The sequence below is a fragment of the Microtus pennsylvanicus genome, chromosome 12, assembly GCF_037038515.1.
Source record: "Microtus pennsylvanicus isolate mMicPen1 chromosome 12, mMicPen1.hap1, whole genome shotgun sequence".
Lineage (NCBI taxonomy): Eukaryota > Metazoa > Chordata > Mammalia > Rodentia > Cricetidae > Microtus > Microtus pennsylvanicus.
In genome coordinates, this window is record NC_134590.1 from 92,278,691 (window position 1) to 92,292,666 (window position 13,976).

At 54.2% G+C, this 13,976-nt stretch overlaps 1 protein-coding gene across 2 annotated transcripts; it reads left to right on the top strand.

The window, feature by feature from the left end:
* Window positions 1-1,250: 1,250 nt before the first annotated feature.
* Ticam1 (TIR domain containing adaptor molecule 1) lies at window positions 1,251-8,045 on the top strand. 2 transcript variants are annotated; one of them, XM_075942633.1, is made up of 3 exons: window positions 1,251-1,342; window positions 2,831-3,010; window positions 4,899-8,045. In XM_075942633.1, exon 3 carries the CDS (start codon window positions 5,022-5,024, stop codon window positions 7,302-7,304), a length of 2,283 nt encoding a protein of 760 aa, XP_075798748.1. In that variant the 5' UTR covers window positions 1,251-1,342; window positions 2,831-3,010; window positions 4,899-5,021; the 3' UTR covers window positions 7,305-8,045. The 2 variants fall into 2 exon arrangements, with proteins under 2 accessions (XP_075798748.1, XP_075798747.1); XM_075942632.1 differs by lacking the exon at window positions 2,831-3,010.
* The last annotated feature ends 5,931 nt before the right edge of the window (window positions 8,046-13,976 follow it).

A 13,976-nucleotide genomic window follows, 5' to 3' on the forward strand; every position in this document is an offset into this window, starting at 1 on the left:
CTAGCTCTTGTAGGCCAGGCTGGCCTTGAACTCCCAGAGATCCGCCAGCCTCTGCCTCCCTGAGTAGGCAGTGGCTTTTAAGTTACCCGCCTTCTTGGGCGTGGCCTCTTATACTATAAAAGCCTTGTGAAGCACTTTCCCTCTCTCTTCCCGCTGCCAGATTCTGTACTGTTCCCCATTCATGCAGAGGACTGTGATCTGTGAGTCTACCCCTAAATAAATAACCCTTTATTATACTCATTTCCGAGCTACTGTGGGATTTTTTTTTTAGCGTCTGTCTTCACTTGGCTATATAGTGAGTAGCCTGGGCTACATGAGACCCTGTCTCAAAACAGCAAAACTCAGGAGCAGGAGAAAAATGCTGAAGTGCTTGGAGTGTGACCAAGAAAGATACTTGATACCAATCCCTGACTTCCACAAAAGTGTACACATACACAAGGAAAACACAGGCTATTCTAATACCATCTCCAACGTCCAGAGCTTTGGAGACATCATGTTCAGTGACATGAGCCAGATACCACCCGGCCAAAGACTGTTTCTTAAAATACTAAATATCCAGAAATATCTTTCTAATTTTTGTTTTGTTTTGTGTCCTTGTGAAGTCTCAGCAGGTCTTCTTTGACCTACAGACACACACACTCAAAATAGATAAATAAAACGCTAAAAATATCCTCAACCAAATAGATTTCCTTGTAGCCACTTGCACTCTATTTATTTTGTATTAATAATTTTTTTTTTTGAGACATGGCTTCTCTATGTAGCCTGGCTGTCCTGGAACTCACTCTGTAGACCAGGCTGGCCTCAAACTCAGAGATCCACCTGCCTTTGCCTCCCGAATGCTGGGGTTAAAGGCGTGCACCACCACCGCCCAGCCTATTAATTTAGTTTTGAGATGGAGGTCTCACTGTGTAGTTAGGCTTGCTCGAAATTCAGGCAATCCTCCTACTCAGCTTCCAGTGTGCTGGACTAATAGGCATAAATCACCAGGCTTCCTGTGAATTTAGCCACGTGGTGCTTTGCGAATACCCAGAATATATGTCACTAATTTAGGTCTGTGGCCACCAGCTCCTCGGTCTCTGGGGTGGGGGTTTCTCCTTCCCCTGCCTTGGCTCCATACAATGGGAGCTCTGCCTTGTTCCACGTGGCACGGTGGCACTGGGCAGAGGGCAGTGTTAGGTCCGGGGAGTCCTGGGGACTTTCCCCTCTGGGGCGGAACACAGATGACTTCATCTGCTCCTCCCCCACACGGAAGGGGTGGAACTGTTCCCTCTTCTCCCTCCTCCTCCTCCTCCAGCGGCCACCAGGGACCCTGAAATCCACCAGCCCAGGACCCCACAGCCAGGTAGGATGAAACAGAGGGGACACAGGTGTCGGACCTGCAGGGCCGTGGACAGCCTGGGTGGCACGCTGGGCCCCCACCTGCAGCCCGTTCTGCTTCCTCAAGCTGTTTCCCGTGGACACTTAGATCTGAGGCCCAATTCCTGCCCCAACCCAGGCCTGCAATCCTTAGTGCTTGCTCAGTCCCCAGTGCCCCCAAATTCCTAGATCTTCCAGCTCCCAGGTCTCCCCCAGCCACACAGCAAACCCCCACCCTCCCCACCCCCAAATCCCTCTCCTGGTCTCTATTTCCTGACCAGATCCGCTTTCTCTACCTCAATGTCTCCTGTCAAAATCCCTGTCCCCAGACTAATACAGGCACTGTCTGCTAGGTGTAGGGACTGGCCTGGTGCAGCTCCTGCAGCCAGCTGCCCCTGGTATATGCAAGATCAGCCTGGGAACCATTCCAAGTCCCCTGGCTGCCCTCAGTGCCTGAGTCCCAAAGCTGACAGTCTCTAGAGACTGGGGGAGGGGACCCTGTGCCACAGAGACTGCCATTTCTGCCAGAGGGAGGCCAGGCAAGAGAGAAAGGGACCCCATTCTCCCATCCATTCATCCGCCCCACCCCCATCCACCAGTCCTGGTTCATACTAGGGACAGAGCCCAGGGTCTCACACATGCTGGATGAGAGCTCTACCCACTGAGCGCCTCCACCCCGCTCTTAAAAATAATTACTTTGATTTTTATGTCATTTATGCTATGTTATTTATTTGTATCTTGAGGTCAGTTCTCACTATGTAGACCAGGTTGACCTGGAACTCACCTAGGCTGGCCCTGATCCCTTCGTCTCAAGATACCCTCCTGCTCCAGGGGGGTGGTAGCACACACCTTTAATCCCAGCAGAGGCAGGAGGATCTCTGAGTTCAAGGCCAGCCTGGTCTACAGAGCAAACTTCAGGACAGCCAGGGCGACAGGGACAAACCCTGTCTTGAAAAACCAAAAAGCAAAACAAGACAAAACAAAACAAAACTCCTCGAATACCCAAATACTGTGCGCCCTGCTATATATTGCCTGTTCATTGCTTAGCTGTGTCAATAACATTTCTCTCTCCTCTCTTGTGTCTCTTTCTCCCCCCAACCCTGTCCCCACCTGGCATTGGGAGTTGAACGCAGGGCGTCATGTATGACAGATAAGCATGCTAGCCACTCAGTTTCGTCTCCAGGCCTCAGTAAGCACTTACTAAGCACGTACTGTCCTGTTCATGTGCTGAGTTTTTTCCTCCACTGAATGCTTATTTTATTTATAATTGTTGTTAGAGACAGGGTTTCTCTGTGTAGCTCTGGCTATCCTGGAATTTGCTCTGTAGACCAGGCTGGCCTTAAACTCCGAGATCTGCCCGCCTGTCTCTGCCTCCTGAATGCTGGGATTTGTTTATTTAGTAATTTTAACTTTTTTCTGTCTTCCTTCCACCACATGGGTCCACGGACTGAACTCAAATCATCCAACTTGGCAGTGTGACGCATCCCTACCCACTGAGTCAGCATTTATCATGCACCCACTGTGTGTCAGGCACTCTGGATACTGGGAATTAGACAGAGAGAGCTGTACCTGAGCCTTGCTCCTGCTGGGGCCCACACTGGGGTCTGGTGTGGGTCATGATGGCTCTTCCACAACATGGAGTCAAATTCGTCAGGTGCGGAGCGAGTGCCCTGCCGCGGAGAGGGGCGCTGCCTGGAGGGACAGCCATGCAAAGACCTGAGATAGGACAGTGCATATAAGTGACAGGATAGCAGGCACAGAGAGATGAGGGAGAGAGGGACAAGCCCTGCTTAACTCTGTAACGCTGTCTCCTCTGCCTGGTGCCCCCAGGTGCTTCCTTCCTAGGGCCTCTGCTCACAGCCTTCCAGGGCGCCTACCTCCCTCGGGGTCAAAGCTGCCCTGGTACCCCCTCTCTCTCTGCTCCAACAGGCCAGCATCCCTGCTCTTTAGGCTGAGTCCCTCGCCCCAGGGCCTTTGCGCTCACACACTCTCCAAGGGAGCTCTCTGAACTAGCTCACCTCTGCCAGGGTTGCAGCCTGATCTTGCCCTCCCTAGGGCATCCCCCACTCCAGGTTCTGTCTCAGGTTCATTTCCTCCATGGCACTTTTATTTCTTGAAATGACCTTAGGTGATTTTTTTTATCACTTCCTGTTGCTCTGCCTGATGCCTGCGCGTGTGCCCTCTCCATGTGCAGCATCTCCCATGGCAATGCCCAGGCTGTGTGAGCAATGCCCAGTCTATGAAGAGACTGCACGGGTGTGGGGGAGAAAAAGGGACATGAGGACATGTACCTACACATGGTACAAGGCTTTGGTGTGATGGGGAGGCCAGAACAGGGGTTTATCTGGTAGGGCTTTGTTTGACCCCTGCCACAGGGCCTTTGCATGAGCCGTGTCCTCTGCCCCAGGACCTTTGCATGAGCTGTGTCCTCCGCCCCAGGGCCTTTGCATGAGCTGTGTCCTCCGCCCCAGGGCCTTTGCATGAGCTGTGTCCTCCCCTGAATGTCCGTTCCCCCCACCCCAGGCTTCTCCATTCTCACGTCCTGTCCAGGTGCTGTCTCTGTCTTAGGCCCACAATGCTCAGATCTGCCAACACGAGCCTTACTCCCTGAGTTCCCCACCCTCTTCCAGGCTTAGTCTTGTCTGCAATCATGATGGGTAGCTGGCCCACTGTGAATGTCCTCCTTTCTCCGGCTTAGCTGTTTCTTTTGTTCCCACTGTCACTGCGTCTGTCTTCACTTTCACACCTGACTGCCTCCATTTCCCAGCAGCCTCTCTGACACCTTCCTGGTCTGTCATCTGCCGTCACTTCCCCTACCTGCCAATGGTCATTAGGCCCCTCCCTCTGCCTACCTGACTCCCTTGACCTGGGCCCTGGGCCCAGCCCACCTCTGCTGCTCAAAGTTCAGTCTTCGAAGACTTTTCAGTCATCTGTGTGCAAAGTCTGTGGGTTGACTTCTGCTCTAGACCAGGTCCCTCTTGAGTAGCCAGACATTTACATGGCCGGCTCATTCTCTGTGAGGCATTGTGGACCCTGTAGGCGCTGAGAAGCATCCTTGGCCTCCACCCACTCCATGCTAGACTGTCTGGTCACAGCAGCCACACCTGTCCCTGCCTGAGAAGCCAGCAGGGCACTGGGGTGGGACAGGAGTGAGCCCCATCCCAGCCTGGCTGTGGATGCAAGGCTGGTGTCGGGGCACTAGGACTAACAGCCTCTGAGTTCCTCTCAGCCGTGAAGAGAGAGTGGGGGTGAGTGACAGACTTGGTCCTCCCACCTGAGGGTCCCTGTGAGAAGCCTCTATGCCAGTTCACACATCTGCTCACCCGCTCACTCTCCACATCTGGCTGTGCAGCACTGGGCGTGGAACCCGCAGAGCCCGCAGCTCTGCATGCTTGGCCAGTGCTTTCCCCCCTGACCACAGCCTTCCTGCTGGTTTGGAGACACCTCCCTCTGTCGCCCCGGCTGGCCTGGAACTCAAAGAGATCCCCCTGCCTCTGCCTCTCAGTGCTGGGGTAAGTCACAGTGAACTTCCATTCCCACAGGTCCGTTGCACCATCCTCCAGGATCCCCTGCAGCTGGAGACACACGTGCAGGAGGCTGTTGATCCAGAACATGTCTTCACCCGCCCCAGCCTCTGTGGCTCCAGGCTTCATCCTTCCTCACCCATGGCCAACCCAGGCCCATCGCTCCATGGCATCTTAGGCATTTTAGGAGCTGTGGGAAGGGACAGGCTGGTCCACCTGGAACACAAGCTGGAGAGTCTGCACCCAGGCAGCCAGGAGTCCAAGCTTCTTCACGCCATGGTGCTCTTGGCTCTGGGCCAGAACACAGAGGCCAGGACCTCTTTGCAGTCCTTGAAAGCAGACACAGTGGCCCAGCTAGTAGTCCGCCAGTGGGCAGGCGAGGTCAACACAGAAAGCCCCGAGGAGCCCCCAGATTTACCCTGGACTGTGGCTCGCCTGTACCACCTGCTGGCTGAGGAGAACCTGTGTCCAGCTTCCACAAGGGACATGGCTTACCAGGTGGCTCTCCATGACCTTGCCTCCCAGGGTGACCACCTGCTGGGCCAACTCCAGAAGGAGGCCTGGGATCGGTGTAGTTCAGACACCATGGGGGACCCCCATGGCTTCCAGCCACTACATTCTGATCAGGGTTGCCTACCGCCAACTTCAGCATCTCCTTCAGTGACCAGAAGCCAGCCTCGACCCATTGACACATCATCAGACTGGAGCCGGGGGCATTCTCTACACTCCACTGGCAGCACGGCCTCACTGGCCAGCCACCTGGAGATCAGCCAGTCACCCACTCTGCCCTTCCTCTGTCCACAACGTGGAACCCATGGACCCAGCAAACTCTGTGACACACCCCAGGCCTCCCCTGAGTCTCAGCTTGTCCCTGCAGGCTGCCAAGAACCTGAGGAAGTGAGCTGGCCCCCGTCAGTGGAAACCAATGTTCCCTTGGGGTCACCACACAGAACTGGGGTCCCAGAGGTGTCCCCTGAGGTGACTTCGGCAGTTCTCCCTGACTCTCTGGCTGCTCCAGACACAAGTGTCCACCACCCGGTTGAATGTACAGAGGGTTCTAAAGGTTCCCAGTCTCTTTTGCCACCCACGGAAGGTGTTAGAAGGCAGCTGTCTGTGGCGAGTCATATGTCGCCTCTGCGCTCTATCGGAGATGACAGTCGGCAGAACACCACGTCCAGCCCCCCTGCACAGCCACCATCCCCCCAGACCTCCACTACACTGCCTCCTTCCCCTCCACCCTCCACCTGCTCCTCCAGCAGCTGTCCTGCTCCCCCAGCCCCCACGTGTCCCGTTCTGGGTCACTCGGAAACATCTGAGCAGAAATTCTATAACTTCGTGGTCATCCATGCCAGGGCTGATGAACACGTGGCCCTACGTATCCGGGACAAGTTGGAGACCCTTGGGGTGCCCGATGGGGCCACCTTCTGTGAGGAATTTCAGGTGCCTGGGCGTGGTGAGCTGCATTGTCTCCAAGATGCCATCGACCACTCGGGATACACTATTCTGCTCCTGACCACCAACTTCGACTGTCGCCTGAGCCTGCACCAAGTCAACCATGCCCTTATGAACAGCCTCACTCAGTCGGGAAGGCAGGATTGTGTGATCCCCCTCCTCCCGCTGGAGTGCTCCCAGGCCCAGCTCAGCCCCAACACGGCCAGCTTGCTCCACAGCCTTGTGTGGCTGGATGAACACTCCCCGATCTTTGCCAGGAAGGTGGCGAACACCTTCAAACCACAGAAGCTCCAGGCACACCGGATGCGCTGGAAGAAGGAGCAAGAGGCCAGAGCCCTCAAGGAGCAGAGCACACAGCTAGAGGCCGAGCGGCAAAGGTTGGCTGCCATGTCTGCTGCCTACTCTGCCTATGTCCACAGCTGCAGCGCCTGGCAGGCACAGATGGACAGCCTGCGGGTGGTCTTCAGCAAGGACTTGTCACTGGGGACCCCTACATTCTTTCCCAGTTGGCTAGGATGTCCACAGCCAATATCTTCACATCCACGCCAGGGTGGTACCCCAGCTTTCCCCTATTTCCCGCAGCCTCCATCTTTCCCGCAACCTCCATCATCTTTCCCGCAGCCTCCGTCTTTCCCGCAGCCTCCGTCTTTCCCGCAGCCTCCGTCTTTCCCGCAGCCTCCATCACCTTTCCCGCAGCCTCCATCACCTTTCCCGCAGCCTCTGTCTTTCCCGCAGCCTCCGTCTTTCCCGCAGCCTCCAGTCTCTTCCCCACAGTCCCCACCCTTCCCACCTGCCTCTTCAGCAGCCCCCCAGACTCCAGGTCCTCTCATTATTCACCATGCCCAGATGGTTCAGCTGGGGGTCAACAACCACATGTGGGGCCAGTCGACAGACGAAAAGACGAAGTGTCTGGAGGAACCCTGCTTGGGCCCTCCGAATGACCAGGGGGAATCCTTGCTTGATCCGGAGTGACAGTGGGAGAGGGGACACTCACTTGGGTGCACACAGTGGCCATGAATTGGACCTCAACTGTAAACTCAGGGCCTGGGAACCCATAACTCTATTGGACATTGCACAGGACTCTGTGGAACCCCAACCTGCATCCTCTAGGTGGAAAGAAGTCGATGGGGCTGCGGGCTCGTCCGAGGTGCTCCCAGCAGCTACGTGACCTTCATTCAGTGTGGCACGTGCTGTCTCTGGGGAGGATGCAGTGCTGGGGCAGTGGAGAGAGAGAGTCCTGTCTTTATAATAAAGTTATTGGCAGCTGAGTCATGAGCCAGCATCCCCCACCCACCACCGCCCTCAAGAAACCAGCAGGAGACTCAGCTTCGCCAGGGCTGGAATCCAAAAGCTCGAGAGCCAACAGGCTCCCTGAGAGGCAGAAATTGGAAGTTGTGGATGAATTCTTATCCCATTGGTCAGCGCGGGACATGTGGCCTTTTGCTGCAAGGGACTCTAGGAAATGTAGGCTTTTTTGGTGATGGCGGCGAGCGGCCATATCGCAGAAAGGAGAAGAAGAAAAGACACTGGGGGTTTCTGGTGATTTTGATCGTTTTGTGCATTTATTGATGTATTACATGTGTGCCAGACATGTGTGGAGGTCGGAGGACAACCTGTTTGAGCCGGTCCTCCTCCTCCATGTGGGTCCCTGTGATAGACACTTCAAATTCACTCTCATACAGTAAAAGAAAGTTTTTGTTTGTTTTTTTAAAATCATTTGACAGATTTTGCTACAGCGGGTTTTCCTTGGCGTGTGAGCGTGTGGTGAGGTTCAGCCAAGGCTGTGCGACTCTGCATCTCTGGCCCTCTGCTGTCTCACCTCAACTTATTTATCGGTTTTAATTTTTTAAACAGATGTATTATTTTTATTTATGGGTATGTGTGCCAGGTTATGTGAGTTTATGTGCACCTTGCATGTCAGAGAGTTACAGGCAGATGTGAACTCCTTGCTGTAGGTGCTTGAAACCCAGCCAGCATCCTCTGCAAGAACAGTAAGCACTCCTTTATTTTTTAAAGGATTTTATTTACTCACTTTTGTGTCTTATGTATATAGTTGTCTTTGTGCATGAATGCACACCAGAAGAAGGCATTGGGTCTCATGGAACTAGTTACGGGTGGTTCTCAATCTGTGGGTCGCGACCCATTTGGAGCCCAACATCCCTTTCACAGGGGTCACCTAAGACCATTGGAAAACTGAGAAATTTACGTTACAATTCTTAACAGTAGCAAAATTACAGCTATGAAGTAGTGAGGAAAACATTTCTGTGGTTGAGGGTCACCACAACATGAGGAACTGTATGAAAGGATCTCCGCGTTAGGAAGGCTGGGAGCAGCTGGTTATAGACAGTTGTGGTTGCTGGAAACTGGACTCGGGGTCTCTGAACCACTGCTCTTAACCACTCAGCCATCTGTGCATTCATTTTCTTATCATTTATTTATCCTGTTTCCCCCACTCTTTATTTATTTGTGTTTAGTTTGTGACAAGGTCTCTCTACCTAGCCCTGAGTGAGCCAGGCGTTGGTGGCACACACCTTTGATCTCAGCACTTGGGAGGCAGAGGCAGGCAGATCTCTGTGAGTTCGAGGCCAGCCTGGTCTACATAGTGAGTTCCAGGATAGCCTGAGCTACACAGATGAACCCTATCTCAGAAAACCAGGAGATTTTAATGTGCTCAGACATCCCAGCCCTCTGTAAAATGTGGACCCACTTTTACAGATGGGGAGAACTGGGGCCCAGCACTGAATTCTGGCTCTCAGCATCACTCTAGTCAGAATTTAGGGGAGCACAGTGCTAGATTTCCCAGGACGGGCAACTGCGGGGCCATCCCACAAACAGCCAAGCCTGAGGGCTGTTCCAGGCCCTGACTGATGCTGCAGGAGGGCATGAATCACTCCCCTCGCTATTTCAGTCTCTGAGTCAGACCTGGTCAGGGCTGTTCTGTGCATGGCGGAGCTGAAGTGAAACCAGCACCGGTCGGAGATTCTAGGAGGGCGGGTATGCAGTGAAGTCATCTGACCAATGGTGTGTGGGATTGTCCGTTTGCTGGGGTCAGAGGCTGGAAAGGGGCTGGGCTCTTGCTAAGCGGTTCCAGGGTGCAGAAGAGGAAAAGGAGTAAAGAAAGTAAAGAAAGCCAGGGGACTTAGGAAAGCTCAAAGGGACTTGGAATGGGCAGGGAGGTGACAGCCTGTCCTGCGGTGTACGTGGACAGGAGAGCCCAAGCAAAGGCCCTGGGGCAAAACAGAGTGTGTTAGGGGTACAGTGGGGGGAAGTGGGAAGGGGGTGTGGGTGTAGGGAGGACAGGTAGGGAAGGGCAGAGAGCTCCCTATCAATTCATTCCCCCTGGATTTGGCAGGGGGCGGGGACAGGGACCAGAGAGATGGCTCAGCTGGTAGAGGTGCTTGTCATGAAGCCTCCTGACCTGAGTTCCCTTGCCAGGACCCACACGGGAAGGGCCATGCACAGTGCACATGCGCACACCCACAATAGAGCAAGAAATGTAATTTAATTATTCTGGCACTTGGGAGACTGAAAAAAGACCAAGAATTGAAGGCCAATCTTGGCTACTTAACAAGTTTGGGCTGTGGGAGACCCTGTCTCAAGTCAAAAAGCATTCATTTTCTACACGGTTCCCTCTTAAATTTGCTTGTGGAGGTGGACAAGGTGGTCTACCTCTGAGCCACAGCTCTAACCTACATGAACTTTTAACAAGTCATTACTTCGTACCTGCTGTGTGTGGACCTGCGCTGTGCTGGGCACTGGGACACAGCAAGGCCATGTCTGCGCATTTACAGTCTTAGGGCTGTGACGGGGCAGAACTGGTGGCTTGATTAAAGGAAGTTTCTGGGAGAGGAAGTCTGAGGGGCTGGAAGTTTGGCTGGACATTCTCTGACCTCCAGGGTCCCTAGTCCCTAGTCTAATGTCCCCTGGTGGCAGCCTCAGCAGGGTGTGGCCCTTTGTGATTTCTGTTGGGTGGTGGGTGGGGTGGGATGGGTCTCATGTTGTAGTTCTGCTTGTCCTGAACACCAGGCTGGCTTCAAACTCACAGAGACACAACTGCCCCTACGGGATTCATGCTGGACATTTTTTTTTTGATTTTTTAAAATTTATTACGTATACAGCGTTCTGCCTGCAGGCCAGAAGAGGGCACCAGATCTCATTATAGATGGTGTGAGCCACCATGTGGTTGCTGGGAATTGAACTCAGGACCTCTGGAAGAGCAGCTGGTGCTCTTAACCTCTGAGCCATCTCTCCAGCCCCTGACCACCCCCCGCCCCATGCTGGACGTTCTTAAGGGATTGTTTTTCAAATGTTCTCTCCAAGTCTGTGTGGCGGGGGTTTGACCTGGGCAGAATGTGTTTTTACACTTCTTTTATGTGAGCAGGTGTGTGGAGGTTACAGCACAAGCTAACAGTCTTCTCTTTCTGTTGGGTCCCAGGGCTCCAACTCAGGGGTGGTGAGGCCTAGCGGCCTCACAGGCAGCAGAGTGGCTCCCGTGTCTGTAGACGGCTGGGGTGAGCCAGGGACAGGAACAGGCTTCTGCTCATGTTTGCAGCTTGTTCTAGAAGCATCTGGCAATGCCACTTCCTGGGCCCCGAGTGTACTGCTGGGCTGAGTCCAGGGTTACCATGACCTGGCTCCAACCAGCCTTGTGGGCCCTACTCGGGGAACTGAAAAGAGGAAGCTGTGCCACCTGCCAAGGCCCTCCTGGCTTCTGCCCACACCGGGGAGAACTTTCTGGAAGGTGATGACAGCCTAGGGGCACAGTGGGTTCCTACAGGTTGTTCCAGAAAGGACTTGGATGCAACGCTGGGTGGCACTCTCCTCCTCTCACTGCAGTGAGAGGGCTTAGCGGGTACCGTGCTCCTGATCCTGCACGAGTGAAACAGCCAGTGCACACTTAGGGTCCCAACCTGTGCTGTAGGTCAGTGAGAATGACTCAAAATCAGCCAGTAGAGGGCTCAGACAACAAGACATTGTGGCCAAGCCTGCGGCCTGTGTGCAAACCCAGGCAAGTACCTAGAGTAGTTCTCTGAGCTTCACAGAAGGGTCATGTGTGTGGACACTCACACACTCAACATACATACACACACACACATACACACATATACAGAGACACACAGACACAACATAAAGACACACACAACAGAGAACACACACAAATGCAAACCCAACAAACCACCAAACAGCCAAGGTGAGCAGCTCTTTGAATGCTGACACTCCCAGGCCTCCAGACGTGTGTGTGTATGTACATCCGTATCCACGTGTATACGCGTGCACAAACACGATTATGTGTGTGTGTACATCCGTATCCACATGTGTATACGCGTGCACAAACACGATTATTTCTGGCATTGGGGATCAAACTCAGAGCCCTTACCGAGCCAGACAAATGCGGCACTGCTGACACACACCCCAGACAGATGCTGCACTGCTGACACACACCCCAGACAGACAGACAGACGGATGCTGCACTGCTGACACACACCCCAGACAGACAGACAGACAGATGCTGCACTGCTGACACACACCCCAGATGGACAGACAGACAGACAGACGCTGCACTGCTGGCACACACCCCAGACAGACAGACAGACAGACGCTGCACTGCTGACACACACCCCAGACAGACAGACAGACAGACAGATGCTGCACTGCTGGCACACACCCCAGACAGACAGACAGACAGACGCTGCACTGCTGACACACACCCCAGACAGACAGACAGACAGACAGATGCTGCACTGCTGACACACACCCCAGACAGACAGACGCTGCACTGCTGACACACACCCCAGACAGACAGATGCTGCACTGCTGACACACACCCCAGACAGACAGACAGACAGACAGATGCTGCACTGCTGACACACACCCCAGACAGACAGACAGACAGACAGACGCTGCACTGCTGACACACACCCCAGACAGACAGACAGACAGACAGATGCTGCACTGCTGACACACACCCCAGACAGACAGACAGACAGACAGACGCTGCACTGCTGACAAACACCCCAGACAGACAGACAGACAGACAGATGCTGCACTGCTGACACACCCCAGACAGACAGACAGACAGACGGATGCTGCACTGCTGACACACACCCCAGACAGACAGACAGACAGATGCTGCACTGCTGACACACACCCCAGACAGACAGACAGACGGATGCTGCACTGCTGACACACACCCCAGACAGACAGACAGACAGACGCTGCACTGCTGACACACACCCCAGACAGACAGACAGACAGACAGACGCTGCACTGCTGACACACACCCCAGACAGACAGACAGACAGATGCTGCACTGCTGACACACACCCCAGGCAGACAGAGAGATGCTGCACTGCTGACACACACCCCAGACAGACAGACAGACGGATGCTGCACTGCTGACACACACCCAAGACAGACAGACAGACAAATGCTGCACTGCTGACACACACCCCAGACAGACAGACAGACGGATGCTGCACTGCTGACACACACCCCAGACAGACCGACATACAGATGCTGCACTGCTGACACACACCCCAGACAGACAGACAAACAGACGCTGCACTGCTGACACACACCCCAGACAGACAGACCGACAGATGCTGCACTGCTGACACACACCCCAGACAGACAGACAGATGCTGCACTGCTGACACACACCCCAGACAGACAGACAGACGGATGCTGCACTGCTGACACACACCCCAGACAGACCGACAGACAGATGCTGCACTGCTGACACACACCCCAGACAGACAGACAGACATACGCTGGACTGCTGACACACACCCCAGACAGACAGACAGATGCTGCACTGCTGACACACACCCCAGACAGACAGACAGACAGACGCTGGACTGCTGACACACACCCCAGACAGACAGACAAACAGACGCTGCACTGCTGACACACACCCAAGACAGACAGACACTGCACTGCTGACACACACCCCAGACAGACAGACAGACAGACGCTGCACTGCTGACACACACCCAAGACAGACAGACAGACAGACGCTGCACTGCTGACACACACCCAAGACAGACAGACACTGCACTGCTGACACACACCCCAGACAGACAGACAGACAGACGCTGCACTGCTGACACACACCCAAGACAGACAGACAGACAGACACTGCACTGCTGACACACACCCAAGACAGACAGACAGACAGACGCTGCACTGCTGACACACACCCCAGACAGACAGACAGACAGACAGACGCTGCACTGCAGACACACACCCCAGACAGACAGACAGACAGACACTGCACTGCTGACACACACCACAGACAGACAGACAGACAGACGCTGCACTGCTGACACACACCCCAGACAGACAGACAGACAGACGCTGCACTGCTGACACACACCCAAGACAGACAGACACTGCACTGCTGACACACACCCCAGACAGACAGACGCTGCACTGCTGACACACACCCAAGACAGACAGACACTGCACTGCTGACACACACCCCAGACAGACAGACAGACAGACAGACGCTGCACTGCTGACACACACCCCAGACAGACAGATGCTGCACTGCTGACACACACCCCAGACAGACAGACAGACAGACAGATGCTGCACTGCTGACACACACCCCAGACAGACAGACAGACAGACAGATGCTGCACT

Bases quoted from the DNA above. Each gene is read 5' to 3' on its own strand.
- Ticam1 (XM_075942633.1), top strand. From the start codon at position 5,022: ATGGCCAACCCAGGCCCATCGCTCCATGGCATCTTAGGCATTTTAGGA.